This window comes from Symphalangus syndactylus, chromosome 23 (genome assembly GCF_028878055.3).
Source record: "Symphalangus syndactylus isolate Jambi chromosome 23, NHGRI_mSymSyn1-v2.1_pri, whole genome shotgun sequence".
Taxonomy (NCBI): Eukaryota; Metazoa; Chordata; class Mammalia; order Primates; family Hylobatidae; genus Symphalangus; species Symphalangus syndactylus.
In genome coordinates this window covers 54598188-54616556 of record NC_072445.2, presented here as the reverse complement: position 1 = coordinate 54616556, position 18369 = coordinate 54598188, and the positions used below count along the sequence as shown (strand labels likewise).

General features: G+C 45.1%; 1 protein-coding gene across 1 annotated transcript in view; it reads right to left on the bottom strand.

The window, feature by feature from the left end:
* Nucleotides 1-8715: 8715 nt before the first annotated feature.
* ATXN1 (ataxin 1) overlaps nucleotides 8716-18369 on the bottom strand; it is a 29586-nt gene continuing 19932 nt past the window's right edge. The window contains exon 2 of the mRNA XM_055263496.2: nucleotides 8716-16472. Within this exon, the coding sequence (XP_055119471.1) occupies nucleotides 15942-16472 (531 nt within the window). The 3' untranslated portion in view covers nucleotides 8716-15941. The remainder of the gene's footprint in view (nucleotides 16473-18369) is intronic.

The window sequence follows — 18369 nt, the reverse complement described above, 5'->3', positions numbered from 1 at the left end:
GTTCATTGTAGATTCTGGATATTAGCCCTTTGTCAGATGAGTAGGTTGCAAAAATTTTCTCCCATTCTGTAGGTTGCCTGTTGACTCTGATGGTAGTTTCTTTCGCTGTGCAGAAGCTCTTTAGTTTAATTAGATCCCATTTGTCCATTTTGGCTTTTGTTGCCATTGCTTTTGGTGTTTTAGACATGAAGTCCTTGCCCACGCCTATGACCTGAATGGTATTGCCTAGGTTTTCTTGTAGGATTTTAATGGTTTTAGGTCTAACATTTAAGTCTTTAATCCATCTTGAATTAATTTTTGTATAAGGTGTAAGGAAGGGATCCAGTTTCAGCTTTCTACATATGGCTAGCCAGTTTTCCCAGCACCATTTATTAAATAGAGAATCCTTTCCCCATTTCTTGTTTTTGTCAGGTTTGTCAAAGATCAGATAGTTGTAGATATGCGGCATCATTTCTGACGGCTCTGTTCTGTTCCATTGATCTATGTCTCTGTTGTGGTACCAGTACCATGCTGTTTTGGTTACTGTAGCCTTGTAGTATAGTTCGAAGTCAGGTAGCGTGATGCCTCCAGCTTTGTTCTTTTGGCTTAGGATTGACTTGGCGATGCAGGCTCTTTTTTGGTTCCATATGAACTTTAAAGCAGTTTTTTCCAATTCTGTGAAGAAAGTCATTGGTAGCTTGATGGGGATGGCATTGAATCTATAAATTACCTTGGGCAGTATGGCCATTTTCACGATATTGATTCTTCCAACCCATGAGCATGGAATGTTCTTCCATTTGTTTGTATCCTCTTTTATTTCATTGAGCAGTGGTTTGTAGTTCTCCTTGAAGAGGTCCTCCACATCCCTTGTAAGTTGGATTCCTAGGTATTTTATTCTCTTTGAAGCAATTGTGAATGGGAGTTCACTCATGATTTGGCTCTCTGTTTGTCTGTGATTGGTGTACAAGAATGCTTGTGATTTTTGTACATTGATTTTGTATCCTGAGACTTTGCTGAAGTTGCTAATCAGCTTAAGGAGATTTTGGGCTGAGACAATGGGGTTTTCTAGATATACAATCATGTCATCTGCAAACAGGGACAATTTGACTTCCTCTTTTCCTAATTGAATACCCTTTATTTCCTTCTCCTGCCTGATTGCTCTGGCCAGAACTTCCAGCACTATGTTGAATAGGAGTGGTGAGAGAGGGCATCCCTGTCTTGTGCCAGTTTTCAGAGGGAATGCTTCCAGTTTTTGCCCATTCAGTATGATATTGGCTGTGGGTTTGTCATAGATAGCTCTTATTATTTTGAGATACGTCCCATCAATACCTAATTTATTGAGAGTTTTTAGCATGAAGGGTTGTTGAATTTTGTCAAAGGCCTTTTCTGCATCTATTGAGATAATCATGTGGTTTTTGTCTTTGGTTCTGTTTATATGCTGGATTACATTGATTGATTTGCGTATGTTGAACCAGCCTTGCATCCCAGGGATGAAGCCCACTTGATTATGGTGGATAAGCTTTTTGATGTGCTGCTGGATTCGGTTTGCCAGTATTTTATTGAGGATTTTTGCATCAATGTTCATCAAGGATATTGGTCTGAAATTCTCTTTTTTGGTTATGTCTCTGCCAGGCTTTGGTATCAGGACGATGCTGGCTTCATAAAACGTGTTAGGGAGGATTCCCTCTTTTTCTATCGATTGGAATAGTTTCAGAAGGAATGGTACCAGTTCCTCCTTGTACCTCTGGTAGAATTCGGCTGTGAATCCATCAGGTCCTGGACTCTTTTTGGTTGGTAAGCTGTTGATTATTGCCACAATTTCAGAACCTGTTATTGGTCTATTCAGAGATTCAACTTCTTCCTGGTTTAGTCTTGGGAGGGTGTATTTGTTGAGGAATTTATCCATTTCTTCTAGATTTTCTAGTTTATTTGCATAGAGGTGTTTGTAGTATTCTCTGATGGTAGATTGTATTTCTGTGGGATCGGTGGTGATATCCCCTTTTTCATTTTTTATTGCATCTATTTGATTCTTCTCTCTTTTCTTCTTTATTAGTCTTGCTAGCGGTCTATCAATTTTGTTGATCTTTTCAAAAAACCAGCTCCTGGATTCATTAATTTTTTGAAGGGTTTTTTGTGTCTCTATTTCCTTCAGTTCTGCTCTGATTTTAGTTATTTCTAGCCTTCTGCTAGCTTTTCAATGTGTTTGCTCTTGCTTTTCTAGTTCTTTTAATTGTGATGTTAGGGTGTCAATTTTGGATCTTTCCTGCTTTCTCTTGTGGGCATTTAGTCCTATAAATTTCCCTATACAGACTGCTTTGAACGTGTCCCAGAGATTCTGGTATGTTGTCTTTGTTCTCGTTGGTTTCAAAGAACATCTTTATTTCTGCCTTCATTTCATTATGTACCCAATAGTCATTCAGGAGTAGGTTGTTCAGTTTCCATGTAGTTGCGCAGTTTTGACTGAGTTTCTTAATCCTGAGTTCTAGTTTGATTGCACTGTGGTCTGAGAGACAGTTTGTTATAATTTCTGTTCTTTTACATTTGCTGAGGAGAGCTTTACTTCCAACTATGTGGTCAATTTTGGAATAGGTGTGGTGTGGTGCTGAAAAAAATGTATATTCTGTTGACTTGGGGTGGAGAGTTCTGTAGATGTCTATTAGGTCCACTTTATGTAGAGCTGAGTTCAATTCCTGGATATCCTTGTTAACTTTCTGTCTCGTTGATCTGTCTAATGTTGACAGTGGGGTGTTAAAATCTCCCATTATTATTGTGTGGGAGTTTAAGTCCCTTTGTAGGTCACTCAGGACTTGCTTTATGAATCTGGGTGCTCCTGTGTTGGGTGCATATATATTTAGGATAGTTAGCTCTTCTTGTTGAATTGATCCCTTTACCATTATGTAATGGCCTTCTTTGTCTCTTTTGATCCTTGTTGGTTTAAAGTCTATTTTATCAGAGACTAGGATTGCAACCCCTGCCTTTTTTTGTTTTCCATTTGCTTGATAGATCTTCCTCCATCCCTTTATTTTGAGTCTATGTGTGTCTCTGCATGTGAGATGGGTTTCCTGAATACAGCACACTGATGGGTCCTGATTCCTTATCCAGTTTGCCAGTCTGTGTCTTTTAATTGGAGCATTTAGCCCATTTACATTTAATGTTAATATTGTTATGTGTGAATCTGATCCTGTCATTATGATGTTAGTTGGTTATTTTGCTTGTTAGTTGATGCAGTTTCTTCCTAGCCTTGATGGTCTTTACAATTTGGCATGTTTTTGCAGTGGCTGGTACCAGTTGTTCCTTTCCATGTTTAGTGCTTCCTTCAGGAGCTCTTGTAGGGCAGGCCTGGTGGTGACAAAATCACTCAGCGTTTGCTTATCTGTAAAGTATTTTATTTCTGCTTCACTTATGAAGCTTAGTTTGGCTGGATATGAAATTCTGGGTTGAAAATTCTTTTCTTTAAGAATGTTGAATATCGGCCCCCACTCTCTTCTGGCTTGTAGAGTTTCTGCCGAGAGATCAGCTGTAAGTCTTATGGGCTTCCCTTTGTGGGTAACCCGACCTTTCTCTCTGGCTGCCCTTAACATTTTTTCCTTCATTTCAACTTTGGTGAATCTGACAATTATGTGTCTTGGAGTTGCTCTTCTCGAGGAGTATCTTTGTGGCGTTCTCTGTATTTCCTGAATCTGAATGTTGGCCTGCCTTGCTAGATTGGGGAAGTTCTCCTGGATAATATCTTGCAGAGTGTTTTCCAACTTGGTTCCATTCTCCCCATCATTTTCAGGTACACCAATCAGATGTAGGTTTGGTCTTTTCACATAGTCCCAAATTTCTTGGAGGCTTTGTTCATTTCTTTTTATTCTTTTTTCTCTAAACTTCCCTTCTCGCTTCATTTCATTCATTTCATCTTCCATCAGCGATACCCTTTCTTCCAGTTGATCGCATCTGCTACTGAGGCTTCTGCAATCTTTGCGTAGTTCTCAAAACTTGGCTTTCAGCTCCATCAGCTCCTTTAAGCCCTTCTCTCCATTGGTTATTCTAGTTATCCATTCTTCTAATTTTTTTTCAAAGTTTTTAACTTCTTTGCTATTGTTTTGAATTTCCTCCCGTAGCTCAGAGTAGTTTGATCGTCTGAAGCCTTCTTCTCTCAATTCATCAAAGTCATCCTCCACCCAGCTTTGTTCCGTTGCTGGTGAGGAACTGCGTTCCTTTGGAGGAGGAGAGGTGCTCTGCTTTTTAGAGTTTCCAGTTTTTCTGCTCTGTTTTTTCCCCATCTTTGTGGTTTTATCTACTTTTGGTCTTCGATGATGGTGATGTACAGATGGGTTTTTGGTGTGGATGTCCTTTCTGTTTGTTAGTTTTCCTTCTACCAGACAGGACCCTCAGCTGCAGGTCTGTTGGAGTTTTTACTAGAGGTCCACTCCAGACCCTGTTTGGCTGGGTGTCAGCAGCGGTGGCTGCAGAACAGCGGATTTTCGTGAGACCACAAATTCAGTTGTCTGATAGTTCCTCTGGAAGTTTTGTCTCAGAGGAGTACCTGGCCGAGTGAGGTGTCAGTCTGTCCCTACTGGCAGGGTGCCTCCCAGTTAGGCTGCTCAGGGGTGAGGGACCCACTTTAGGAGGCAGTCTGTCCGTTCTCAGATCTCCAGCTGCGTGCTGGGAGAACCACTACTCTCTTCAAAGCTGTCAGTCAGACAGGGACATTTAAGTCTGTGGAGGTTCCTGCTGACTTTTTGTTTGTGCCCTGCCCCCAGAGGTGGAGCCTACAGAGGCAGGCAGGCCTCCTTGAGCTGTGGTGGGCTCCACCCAGTTCGAGCTTCCTGGCTGCTTTGTTTACCTAAGCAAGCCTGGGCAATGGCGGGCGCCCCTCCCCCAGCCTCGCTGCCGCCTTGCAGCTTGATCTCAGACTGCTGTGCTAGCAAACAGCGAGACTCCTTGGGCATAGGACTCTCCGAGCCAGGTGCGGGACACAATCTCCTAGTGTGCCGTTTTCCAGGCCCGTTGGAAAAGCGCAGTATTAGGGTGGGACTGGCCCGATATTCCAGGTGCCATCTGTTACCCCTTTCTTTGACTAGGAAAGGGAACTCCCTGACCCCTTGTGCTTCCCGAGCGAGGCAATGCCTCGCCCTGCTTCGGCTCGCGCACAGTGCGCATCACCGACTGTCCTGCACCCACTGTTTGGCACTCCCTAGTGAGATGAAACCGGTACCTCAAGCAGAAATGCAGAAATCACCCGTCTTCTGTGTCGCTCAGGCTGGGAGCTGGAGACCGGAGCTGTTCCTATTCGGCCATCTTGGCTCCACCCCCCGGAGTTGGGTTTTCTTTGTTTTTGAGGCAGAGTTTTGCTCTGTCGCCCAGGCTGGAGTGCAGCGGTATGATTATGGCTCACTGCAGCCTCGACCTCCTGGCTGAAAGAGTGATGCTCAGACTTAAGACCACGGCACACCGGCTCGGCCAAGAGATCTTTATTGGAGACAGCAGGCTCTGCTGGGCAGGAGGCAGAGAGAGAGAGAGCGGTGGGGGGTTTGCTTCTTTTATGCCCAGGAGGGCTGCATGGATGTTTGTGATTGGTTGGGGTGGGGCTTAGAGCGAGGTGGGAAAAACACCTCTCTCTGATTGGTTTTTCCTTTGGCGGGTTTGCATTGAGGAAGAAGAACCCGGAACCAGCGCCATTAGGGTGCTCTAGTTACCTAACATTCCTCCCTGTTTTGTTTTTTAAGAAGTGGGGAGGTGGGCGTCGCTGTTTGTCTGGCTACTTCCTGCTGAACGGGGGCGTCGTGGGAAGGGATATTGGAGGACTGTAGGGGCAGAGCAATAGCAGGAAGCCAAGGAAGACAGCGCTGAAGGTGAACACTTCCTGGGGTGTGAAGTCTAAAGATGTCCCTTGTAAGTAGCGGTCATTTATGGACGCGAGCCATCCGTATGGCAGGGAAGGATCTGCTATGAGCCACGTATCTTCTTGGAGGGCCTGGAGGAAATCTAAGAAATTACAGGTCCTGGAGGTGGAGGCCATGGGTAGGTGAGTCCTGGTCGTCTTCTTCGGTTGCTAGGAGTTGGTAGTGCCTGATGAGAAGCGCAAGAGGCACCCTGGGCTCCTGCGTGGTGATGGTGTGTGTCGGGAAGAGGTCCTAGGGCCCCATCAGTCGTAGGCTGCCAACTTAACGAGACACCTACTCACCGCAAGAGGCACCCTGGGCTCCTGCGTGGTGATGGTGTGTGTCGGGAAGAGGTCCTAGGGCCCTGTCAGTCGTAGGCTGCCAACTTAATGACATCGGCTTTAGGACGGGGTCTGGCCCATCTCCCCCAAGGGAGCTGGGGCTGTCGGTCGCCCAGTGGCCAGATTGTTGGCACTTGGGGCACGGTCTTTTGGGTGGCCTGGGATTAGGACACTCACGAGCCCAGTGACCTTTGTTCCCACACTTAAAGCAGGGTCAAGGGGGTTGGCAGTGAGTGGACATAGAGGCAGGGCGTCTGACAGGGTGGGTTGGGGCCTTGAAGGCCTGAGCCAACATTTGGCACTTTTGCCTCCTTGCCTGCTTGTCACGGTTGTGGTAGACCTTGAACGCGGTAGCGAGGATCTCAGTCTGCGGGGTAAAGGGACCTCTGTCTAGCCTTTTTAGTTTGGCCGGAATGTCTGGGAAGCTTTGTGCGAAGAAATGGAACATGAGAAGTTGTCTGCTGTCGGGGGCTTTAGGGTCCATGTTGGTGTATTGTTGGAGTGCCTGTGTAAGGCGGGCGAGGAAGGCGGACGGGTTTTCGTGTTTTTCTTGGATGATTTTGTGGAGTTTATCAAAATTGACTGCCTTTTGAGCTGCCTTCCGGAGACCTGTTATTAAACAGGTGGCAAAGTGGTCTCAGGCTGTGACACCGTCTTGGGAGTTATAATTGCAGCCAGGATTGTGGTCGGGGACTGCCTGCGCTCCGATGGGTAGGGCTGGGGTTGTTGGCGGCGGCGCGGTGGCGGAGGGGCGAGGTTGGGGATGGTGATATGGCGGCGGTTTGTCAGCAGGGTTCAAATCGGAAGTAGGAAGGGGAGAGGGTTGGGAAGGGCTTTTGGAGTGGAGGCCAGCCATGACACTTGTTGTGGTTAGGGTTAACAGGGACAGAAAGAGGTGAGGCTTATCGTCTAATAGGAGAAGTTAGGAACACGGGGGATCTCTGCCCAATCTCCCGTGCGCACAGTCATTGTAAGGGCCCTGGGAAATTTCAGGGTCTTGGGTCCCATAAGGGGCCATTCATTTTGGTTGTCTAAGGGGTAGGTCAGAAGCGTTTAGGTTTGAGGTCGGCAGCAAGGCCTAGGGTAGCCAGATTGTCTAGAAGGCATTTTAGGGGGGAGTCAGCCAGCAGGGATGCGGAGCCTCCCATGGACGGAGAGGCAGTGAGGGCTAAGAGGGCGTCCCCTAGTTAGCCGAACACTGTAATCAGGTTCAGGGCCTTCGGTTGGTCATCACCAAGGCGAAGGGACTGAAGGGCCAACAGCATGGCCGAGGGACCGTGAGCCACTTGGTACCAAGATTTTTGTATGTAGCCAACAGTATGGTGCGGGGCGGAGGCTCGGGGTGGAGGCTCAGGCCAGAGGGGCGAGGAGGAGAGGGAGAAAACTCCGTTCCCTGCGGGTCGAGGAGGGGAAGCAGGAGTCTGTTGCCACAGTATAGGACTAGGCGGCAGACTACGGAAGGGGACTTACCAAACAGGAGCCAGTGGTGGATGCGCTGTTCGGCGGACGGGAATTTGGGCGAAGGCCGGCCGGGGCCTGGTCTGAGTCTGAGGGGGACTGGGGTCCCGCCGGAGGCGGGGAGTCCCAATCTGAGTCACAGCACCAATGAAAGAGTGACGCTCAGACTTAAGACCACGGCACACCGGCTTGGCCAAGAGATCTTTATTGGAGGCAGCAGGCTGGGCTGGGCAGGAGGCAGAGAGAGAGAGAGCGGTGGGGGGTTTGCTTCTTTTATGCCCAGGAGGGCTGCGTGGATGTTTGTGATTGGTTGGGGTGGGGCTTAGAGCGAGGTGGGAAAAACACCTCTCTCTGATTGGTTTTTCCTTTGGCGGGTTTGCATTGAGGAAGAAGAACCCGGAACCAGCGCCATTAGGGTGCTCTAGTTACCCTAACACTGGCCCCACGCGATCCTCCCACCTCAGTCTCCCAAGTAGCTGGGACCACAGGCATGTGCCACCACACCCGGCTAATTTCATTTTTTGTAGAGATGAGGTCTTACTATGTTGCCCAGGCTGGTCTCGAACTCCTGGGCTCAAGCAGGCCTCCTGCCTCGGCCTCTCCAACTGTTGGGATTACGGGTGTGAGCCACTGTGCCCAGCCTGCTCCCTGAATTTCTAATGAGCTTGAATTACAGGAAATAAAAATAAATTTTCCACTTTCAGACCACTAATCAGTTGAGAGCAAATCTGTAAAGAGTGTATAGATTATGCCACAGGAGTCCACGAAGCTACCACGTTTAAAGACAAATATACCTCTTGTGAACAGCAGCGTTCAGCTAGGAGGCATAAACATGAACTGAAGAAACCAAGACATCAGGTGTGGCTGTGTGCCTTTTATTAGAACCTCATCTCACACATACTCTTCCCCCCCAAACACTGGCAGTGAAGGCAATGCGTCATGTCACACCTCCCCACCTCTGACCTACCCAGGGAGAACTCGTGAGCGGGGGTCAATAAGGAGGAGGAATTAGCACTCTTTTCCTAGCCTCTTCTTTGAGGACCCAACAGAAGGCAAAGACACACATCTGCAATTGGCACTGTTATTTTATTAGTACGAGTATACTGAAACAATAAACTTGTACTGGTATACAGACAATTTATTTAAAACAATTTTGTTCAAATTTTGAATCAAACATTGTTTTATTATAATAATGAAATAATTTCTACCTAGAAAACCTGCAAGCACCATCAAAGAAAGGGACCATAAAATTCAATAAACAGACTCGAGTGTATCCTACAAATAGACACACCACGATTAGAAAATAGAATATGAATTCTTCCATTTTTTAATATTTGTTTTAAAAAAGCTAGTGCAAGTACAATATTTTACACTGGAATTACAGAGAGTATGCACGCATATGGAAAAAAGTTCTCCTGTCACAATAAAAGCTCTTAACTATTATGTATGCACTTAAAATTTTCTTTTCAATAAGGTGCAAAACATCATTCCTTCCCTAGTTCTCCTCTGTACTGGCCATGTCAGTCTGGTAGTGCCCTCAACCCAAGTTCTGGTGTCTGTTCTCCCTTGGCCTGTGGGAGGCATACGATTGGAAGTTTGGTGGGTAATGATCTGATATTAAAACATCCAGTGGTACGAGTCTCAGAGATGGCTCTGGAGCCAGGACTCCACTGGCTGGAAATGAAGACTGTCTAATCTGAAGGTCACCACAAATACTGACAGGACTATCTTGAAACCTCCTTTCGGCTGACACTAATTTGGGTTTAGAGTTGAGCAGTTCAGGCTGGGGAGATGAAGAAACCCCGCCAAAAAGGGCAGTATTCACAGAACTGAATGCACAGGTATCAAGTTCAAATGCACTAACTAAAGGATTTACCCCACTCCTGGACCAGAAAACTGAAAGAGTAGGTGGTTCCTGTAAGAACCAGACAAAACCTGTGCACCGAGCTTCTTGGTAACTGCTCTGAAGACAACAGCTTGAGCTAGTGTCACCTAATACTTGGTATTCTGGAGGACAGTATGTTATCTTGGTAAGGATTACTGTAAACAACACTTCCAACGAAGGCCTTCAGATTGGCCACAGAAAAGGAGACAGGCTCATTGGCCATCCAGACAGCAAACAAACTAAAGGGAAAGAAAACGTGGGTGAAGCCTCCAATGTATCCGCAGTGGAAGACTTGAGTCCTTTCAGATAAGAAAAGTTATGGAAATTCTTAGAGATTGTTACTGTATAGATACTACCTATTGGCCAAATGCACTTAATTTTAATACAGTTGAACCATTTGTATGCAAGTCATGGGGACATGAAAAACTGAAGCCGGTGTTCCCTCCCGCCATTACACAGGAGAAAGTTAGCTACCAGAACAATTGCCTTCAACGAGAAGGGAGGGGACGAGATTCTGAATTTAAGAATTGTAAGTGGGGGTGCTTAATATCCCCACAGCTGTCCAGTTTCCACTGTCCGGCTTGATTTTTGGACAGGAATACTATTCTGAGAAGTTGCTCCGCATTTATTTTGGCCTCTTTATATTAAATAAAAATCAAAATAAAACTAAAGTAAAATGAGGCATTTACATTGAAATCATGTTTTCACCCCCCCCTATTTAAATGAGGTGTGGGGGGAAAGAAGGTGAAATAATTTTTTTTTTTGTCCCCATAATGAATCCTGTTTGATTGGTAGCCTGGATCCCTTGTTACAAACACTTCATGTTCAAGATTATATTCTTTGGGTTTATAGGAACAGGAAGTGCTGAAAATGTCAAATATCATCTCTGAAGAAAAAGAAGTTGCAATGGCTTAAGAGTTTAGACTAAGAAGGGAGCTCAGAGAAGTACTTTCAGCATAGGAATGAACAGTATTCTCAAATCGCAGAATACCGAGTTCCCCTCCCTCAGACGAGGGCTATGTGTAACAAAAAGAACAATAAGCATAGGTATAGTTTAAGAGCCTTTTACGTAGTAATTCTTCCAGGCCATAACCATACAAATCTGATCATTTAGACATGACAAATTTCTATATACAAAAAAACATGTAACTTTCAACCCTTCTCTGCTTTATTTTTTTTTTTACAAACAAAGTATGAAACTCGTTGTTTCAACAGATCCATATCTTTCAAACACTGAATGAATCATTTCGACATTCATTTTTCTTTTGTGCAATTTTTTAAAACATTACCTGTACTCCTCAAAGTGAGTGCTTCAAAATTTTGTTTTCTTCAGCTTCTCAAATTAGGTGTACATTAAAAAAAAAGATTCCCACAAGGTATAGTGCTACAAGAAAAGATCCTATCAATCAGTAAGGTAACATATTTGAAGCGAGGTCATCTATGTAAAAGAAATCTCAGCTCCGGAGTAGAGGTGTGCAAGTTGTTTGGAGTTTCCCTATGCCAGAAACACAACACTGTCCGTGGAAAAGAGAGGAAACCAACCCAACACAATAGCAGATGCATGTGCTTTATAAAAAAGTATATTCTCTGTATATTTATTACTTGATGTGTTCTTAAATTCTCTATTTCAGAAATTCTGGGTTAAAAACAAATGTGGAAGCAAAGGCCTCCACGCCACTTTAAAAAAAAAAAAAAAGTGTAATTCTCTTTCCTTTCATATCACCACTGAAGAAACCGAATTGGGCCACGGAGTCTGCCGGCCCTGTTTTCACCTGGTGCAAATTGAAGTGCAAAGGGTTTCAGAAGGCAACAGACCAGTCTGTTGAGCAGCTTGTGGTTCATGAAACAGTAGCCATGACAACCAACACAGCTCAAGAAGCCTGGCCTTCGGTCCCGAGAGCTCTGCTTCCTCACCCATATCTGAAATAGCATGGCATTAGTGTCTTCAAAAGCATTGGAGATTTTTCTCTCTATGAAAGAAATAGGTTTCCTTAGTAGTCACAGATGTTAAAGGGTATTGTCAATCGTTTCCTTAAAAAAACAAAACAAAACAAAATCCAGAGCTACAACAAAAATAAATTTTGGCAACATATTTCAGTAAAGATCAAACTATGTGCAAAGAGTGGATTTTATGATTACTAGGAGCTACTGTTCATCTTGAACATGCAGCATTATATTGCAATCTATGCGGTATCTAAGGAGTAATCCACAAGATGCAGGAAATCCAAACATTCCTTGAAATTGTACAACCCTACTCCAGAGCAGTCAAAGTGCTGCTTCTGGACACATCAGTGTACCACACACACCAGCCCCGTCCCTGAGAAAGAGGTGTGAAAGGTTCCGCAGAGTCCCTTTAGGGGAGAAGGAGGGATGCTGCCACTTCCTGGTGGGGGGAAAAAACCCAACACACTCACCTAACAGAAAACATAGAGGCTCACAATTCCGAGTTAGAAATGGGATCAACAACAACAGAAATCAAATCATCTCAAACTAAACTGGGTGAGTTAGGGAAAATGAAAAATTGACCGACATAGAAAATTATCCTGAAAGTCCAAATGAAAATGCAATTTGGATTTCCACTTTAAAAGATCTGAGGTAAGTGGCATCCATCTCTGTATCCCTCCCTCCCCCCTCTGCCCCAGTGTGGCCCAGGCAAACCGAAATAATTCTTAAGTTAAACATTCTAAGGAACAGTCATTTTATATATTTAGAAATCCCTAGAGAGGTTCTTGTTTGTTGGTTTCTTATTAATATTATATTTTTTTCTTTTCGCCCTGACTAATTTCTTGGTGATTGTGTTCCATTGTAAACGCAAAAGGCCTGCTGTTGTTAGTTTAAAAATGGAAAACAAGAAAGAACAAAAGACGGCTGTCGGTAAATATTGCAAAGTGGACATAGTACAGAGGCACATGGCTGATCCTTGTAAGCTGAACGGCACCGAAGAATTTCTACCCCTGTCATCGTTAATGTTTGCTACACAGAAGCGGTGACAGAGGCTGCTCTGGGAACCTCGGGGCCCGCCAACGTCTGCAAACAGGAGGCTCCTGCCCTCTGTGCGTTCTTCCTATTTGAAGAGAAAGCTGCCACAAGGAAGTGGTGACCGTGGGTGGCAGGTGGTCCCCTCCACAGCCACTGGCCAGCACGCTCAGAACGCACACACACAACAGGCCGCACTTCCCGTCCAGGCTCAGAGGCAGGGCTCCAAGTCTCAAGGACACAGACCCCGAGGAGGGGCCTGCCCACTTGCAGAAAAGACCGTGGAAAATGGGTTGACTCCAGGCTACATGGCTCCAGAGTATGTCTTAGAAATGAATCTGCCTCCTTCCTCTCCACACTCCACATTCACTATTCCGTGTGGTGACAGGGGACACTGCGGCTCCTCCCCCAGGTCTCCTTGGCTGGCTCTTTCTGCAACGTGGCGGCAGACGCGCGGGGCTCCTGAAGGCTCCCCGCCCCAGCACTCAGCATCCGCAGCAGGGGAAAGGTGGGAGGCTCTCTCCCTCCTGGCTCCTTCCCTCCAGCCCTGCTCTGGCCAGAATGGGGAAAATCAACCAAACAAGGAAAAAGCCAAAAGGGAATGAGCTTTAACTATATAGCACACTGGTCAGACTCTATTGGCACAGAAAGTATTGCACATGCTAAAAAAGCAAGAGAATGAAATGGGACAAGTGTTTAGAAAGAACCAATTATTTTATAATTCCTATACCTGAAATAGAACCACAAAAATGATGATGATGTTCCTATTGCTCCAAACCATGTGTGTTTTCCCATCTTAGTGTTGGTTTAGTGGATCCAGTCAGTTCAATACTCGAAGTAAGCCAAAAGGTGGTGTGTGTTTTTCTGAGTCCACATGAGTTGTAAATAGTGATACTAATGAGAACAAAGTCTATGTGGCAGCCCGTGTTCCTCTCACCATCAAAGGTTAAAAAACAAAAAGAAAAACAAAACCTAATCATTGCAAGTGCCCTGAGCAGAATATATGGAAGATTAAGCAAGTTCTCTGAACAGAAACATTTAAAAAATACAGCACTAAATAAGCAGTATGACTGCAAGAATGAGCCCACCCAGCTCTCTGCAAGCATGCTGAGAGGGTAATGAAATTCGAGGAAAGTCAAGGAACTATTCTAGCTATTCTAAACCTATTCAAATGTTTTTGGTACACCCCAGAAAACGGTTTATAAAAATCATTAGTCCTGGTGAGCCCTAAATATAAATGAATACTAGACAGCCAAAATGTGGGTTGATATCAGATTTTTTTTTTTTTAATTTGTGAAATGAAGGAAGTACTATTTTCAATGGGTAAAAGAAAAATCAGGTATTTGTTCAGGTTAGTTGCAGCCATCCAAGTAAGAATATTTAAAAATTTCTCCCTACTTATAAAACTTTTTTTTAAAGCACTTTAAAGATGCATTCAAAACCCACAAATGATATTTCAGATCTCTGGGAATGAAAGGTTTAAAAACTATGAAATACCCTTTCTGGGTTTGTACCAAACATTAAATCTCGATTTGATTTTGAATAGAAAAAAAAAGCCATTCTGAAAATAACATTAATAACAACAATAATAAAGTAATAATTGTTTAAAAAAAATCTTGCTCACATATATAAATGTCTTTATGGAAAACTCTCTCAATGAATCTGAAGAAAATTCTCAGAGTTTCTAAGAGCCCGCTAAGACCTGGCTTTTTGTGACAGATGTGGTAAAAAGACCAAAATGAATTTTCAAAGGAACATAACCTTATAAAATGGCCTAGAGTTTAGGCAGGTTAGAAAGAAATTTTGCTACATTTATTTATGCTCGTTCAGTCCCCCAAACCTTTCCCACAATGTTATTGGATAAAAACTGCAGGAATATCACACAAATTATAAACTCAATATGTGCAAATCGCAAGGTTCTTTAAAAGTTCATCTTAAAAAGAAAAACACTGGACAAAAATGAGTATTCTCTTCTCCATCCCTTTTCTCTCAGTTTCTCTGCCAACTCTGCATATGCCTTGAACTGATTCTCAGACATCAAAGTGAAAAGTGCCTCCCGTCAGGTAGTACTTGGTGGTCATTTATTGTCACATACTAGTTCATAATTCACATTCATCCCTTTAAACCACATTGAAACTTTCAATATCTTGCTCTTCAGCAATTCTGCAGAGCTGAAATGTAGTTACAGTGTTGAAAAAAAGAAAGCAACTTACTTTTGTTTTTTTTTTTTTTTCCCAAAGAGTTTAAAGTGAGATACAGTACTTGTTGAATGAAAGACCAAGATGCTTGGTAATAAAGTGTGAACAGTATTTTTAAATGCTTAAAGATAGTAATATATGCTCATCTTCAAAATCTAATTCCTCATGTCACACTGGAAACTGAAAAAAAAAGTGGCACCCGAGTTGTCCATAGTCATGAACTATAAACAGTACTAGAGTTCAAAGACAAAAAGATTTTGCAAACTCAACATGAAGAGCTTCTGTTGCTCTCACTGAAGGGCAGTTTGCATCTACCTCTTGGGAGTGAAGTCAATGCAATAACCTGATTGGTTTTCCTAACACTGCACAGAAACCAGCGTGGGTGTTCGCTCTCTCCCTCGCCCCTACCCCCAACCCCCCCTTACCCTATGTGGGGCCATGACAGCAGGGGCTTCCCTGTCCACCGCAACACCCTGGTGACATCGCTGCACTAGTAAAAAGCAGAAATGAAATCCCGCATGTGGCAGTTGCTCTTTAAAAAAAAAATATATCAGTGCAGTCAGGCCCCATAGGGGGAAATATATATCTATACGATTAAAAGTTGCTTTTATTGTAAAATATGTTGGAGAGAAAAATGTTCTCTTAAATGGTTAACTTTCCAAATCTGCCATCTGACGCGTCTCCGCGATGCCCTGAAGCTGGGTTCCTGATGTTGATTTTGCACGTGGGAACCCCAGGAGGACACTGCTCTGAATCCCCCCGGCCCATGCCGATAGCAAGAGAGTGAGGCAGAGGGAGGCAGAGAAAAAGAGACCCTCACTCGCCGCCACAGCGCCTGTGCACCCGCACATGCGTGCACCCCTGCACCCCTGCAGGACCCTTCCCACGGGACTTTTCTCCTGACACTAGCGGGAGTCAGCGCCCCTGGCTGCTTCTGTGCCGCTAGAGAAGGCAGGCGCTGTGAAGCCCCGTTCCTTTCTTCCCCGGGGATGCCTGGAGCCCTGACCGCTCCTGCTGTGCCCTTCCTCCCGTCCGCTCACTGACAGACACTCGTGGAAAAAGCATATGCACCAGTCTCCTGTGACACACCTGCTGTAACTCTAATGACAAGGTTAGAACAGAAACCTAAAATTAAGAGGATAACATGTAAATACTGTGTTATTTTAGCCTACAGTACAGTAATCTGGATACAAATGATAAGGGAGAGCCACGTTTCCTTTCCCCCACGCTGCCTCTACTTGCCTACATTAGACCGGCCTTCAATGCAAATCTTAACCTCCTGAGGAATTAGAGAAGGCTTAGGAAGAGTCAAAGGTGGTTCGTCTTCTGACTTCTCCAGTTTGCGGCTCTCCGGCGCCGACCACCTCCTCTTCCTCGTTGCCGCAGGCTTGCTGGGTTCTATTTTGGTGAGGAAGGGCGCTGCAGGCAATCCCATTTTCTCTGGAAACTTCAGTTCGCCATTCTCAGAGAGCATCTGGGCACTCCCCTGGTTGATTCCGTTTTCCTGCTCGGCATACCTGTGTCTGCTGCCCGCCAGGCCGTCGGCCTTTGAGTGCTTCAGCAGGACGCTGGCGGGATCCACCGGCTGGCCCTTTTTAACAGAGCCATTCTTCAGGTTTTTGAGGGTAAGCGAGATGCAGACATCCCCAACTGAGAGTTTGGAACACGGCAAATCAAAGAGCTGGCTGGTTCTCTCCGGACAGCAGGATGACCAGCCCTGTCCAAACACAAAAAAAGGATACTCTACCAAAACTTCAACGCTGACCTGTGGAAACAGGGAGAGACAGAGAGAGGAAGAAGGAAGGGAACAAAGGAAAACATTTTATTCTTGTTTGATTTTATGCACACATACAGGTATGAACTCACACAGACACACACAGGCTGAATGGGGGAAAAATGACTCAGTTCGCAAACCTCCCTCTCCCCCAGCCACACACTATAAATGAGGCTCTTCGCTTTGGGTTGTACCTGTACTTACCATAGGCAGAAGCCAGTGAAAAGGCCATCAATATTCAAAATATTCCATCAAGTGTTAGCTCTATAGCTGGTCTCTGTTAGAACCAGTCAATCTAACCCCAGCAATGACAGAGCACCCACTTAGCTTTCAGCGCCAAGCTAGGCTCTGCGGGTGGCTTAGAAGCCCAGTGCGGTCTTAGATTTTATGAGCTCAATGGACAACTGCTATTATCATACAGGACAGGACCAAACACGGATCAGAGTGAGACTGTAAGTGAGTTCCAAGAAGCAGGCACGGTGTGTTTATCACTGAGTCCCCAGCCCCTAAAAGGATGCTGGGTGGCTGGACACAGTGGCTCATGCCTGTAATCCCAGCACTTTGGGAGGCCAAGGTGGGTGGATCATTTGAGGTCAGGAGTTCAAGACCAGCCTGGCCAACATGGCGAAACCCCGTCTCCACTAAAAATAAAAACAAAATTAGCCATATGTGGTGGCGGGCACCTGTAATCCCAGCTACTTGGGAGGCTGAGACACGAGAATCGCTTGAACCCAGGAGGCAGATGTTGCAGCGAGCCGAGATCGTGACACTGGGCGATCCAGCCTGGGCCACAGAGTGAGACCCCGTCTCAAAAAAAAAAAAAAAAAAAGTCAATTTTCAATGTCTTTTCTAGATGTAGTAGACTAGGTAATTTGAACCAACCCTCCTTCTGAGGACAACTAAAAACGCTGAACAAAAATATAAGCAAACAAATTTAAAAACTCTGGACAAAATGTTTAAATTTTTTTCTTATAGTACTGGACAGCAAATAAGATAGTTAAAAAGGCCAGGCGCGGTGGCTGATGCCTGTAATCCCAGCACTTTGGGAGGCCAAGGCATGTGGATCGCCTGAGGTCAGGAGTTTGAGACCAGCCTGGCTACCATGGCGAAACCCCATCTCTACTTAAAATACAAAACTTAGCCAGGTGTGGTGGTGGGCCCCTATAATCCCAGCTACTCAGGAGGCTGAGGCAGGGGAATCACTCGAATCTGGGGACGGAGGTTGCAGTGAGCCAAGATCGTGCCACTTTACTCTGAGACCAGCCTGGCCAGCATGGTGAAACCCCGTCTCTACTAAAAATACAAAAATTAGCTAGGTGTGGTGGCAGGCGCCTATAATCCCAGCTACTCAGGAGGCTGAGGCAGGAGAATCACTTGAACCCGGGAGGCAGAGGCTGCAGTGAGCCGAGATCACGCCACTTCGCTCCAGCCTGGGCGACAGAGTGAAACTCCGTCACACACACACACACACACACACACACACACACACACACACACAGTTCCTGGGTTGGATCAGGAAAAGATGATGGCCCAGAGAGGTGAAGCTGGTGTTGGGGGCCTGTTTTCTGCTGAAGACACTTGAACGTTCCAAAGTGGAACAGTTTGGAAACCAAGTGGGCTTTTGATAGTGTTAAGAGCATAGGGAACAGGTAATGGAGTTCGGGATACACCAAGGGAGGGTGCTCTCTGGTGAACCCCATTCTTTTGCGTTGTGATCCCAAAGCACTGTCCCTTAGAGGTGACGGTGAACCACAAGCCAACAGGCCTTACAAGGTCTGAAGCTCAGATTTGACTCATCTGAGTTCCTAAAACTGGATTAAGGTTGTGAATTATTTTCACAATTTTGCAAATAAAAGCATTCAATTTAAAAAGGGGGGTGGTGGTCATG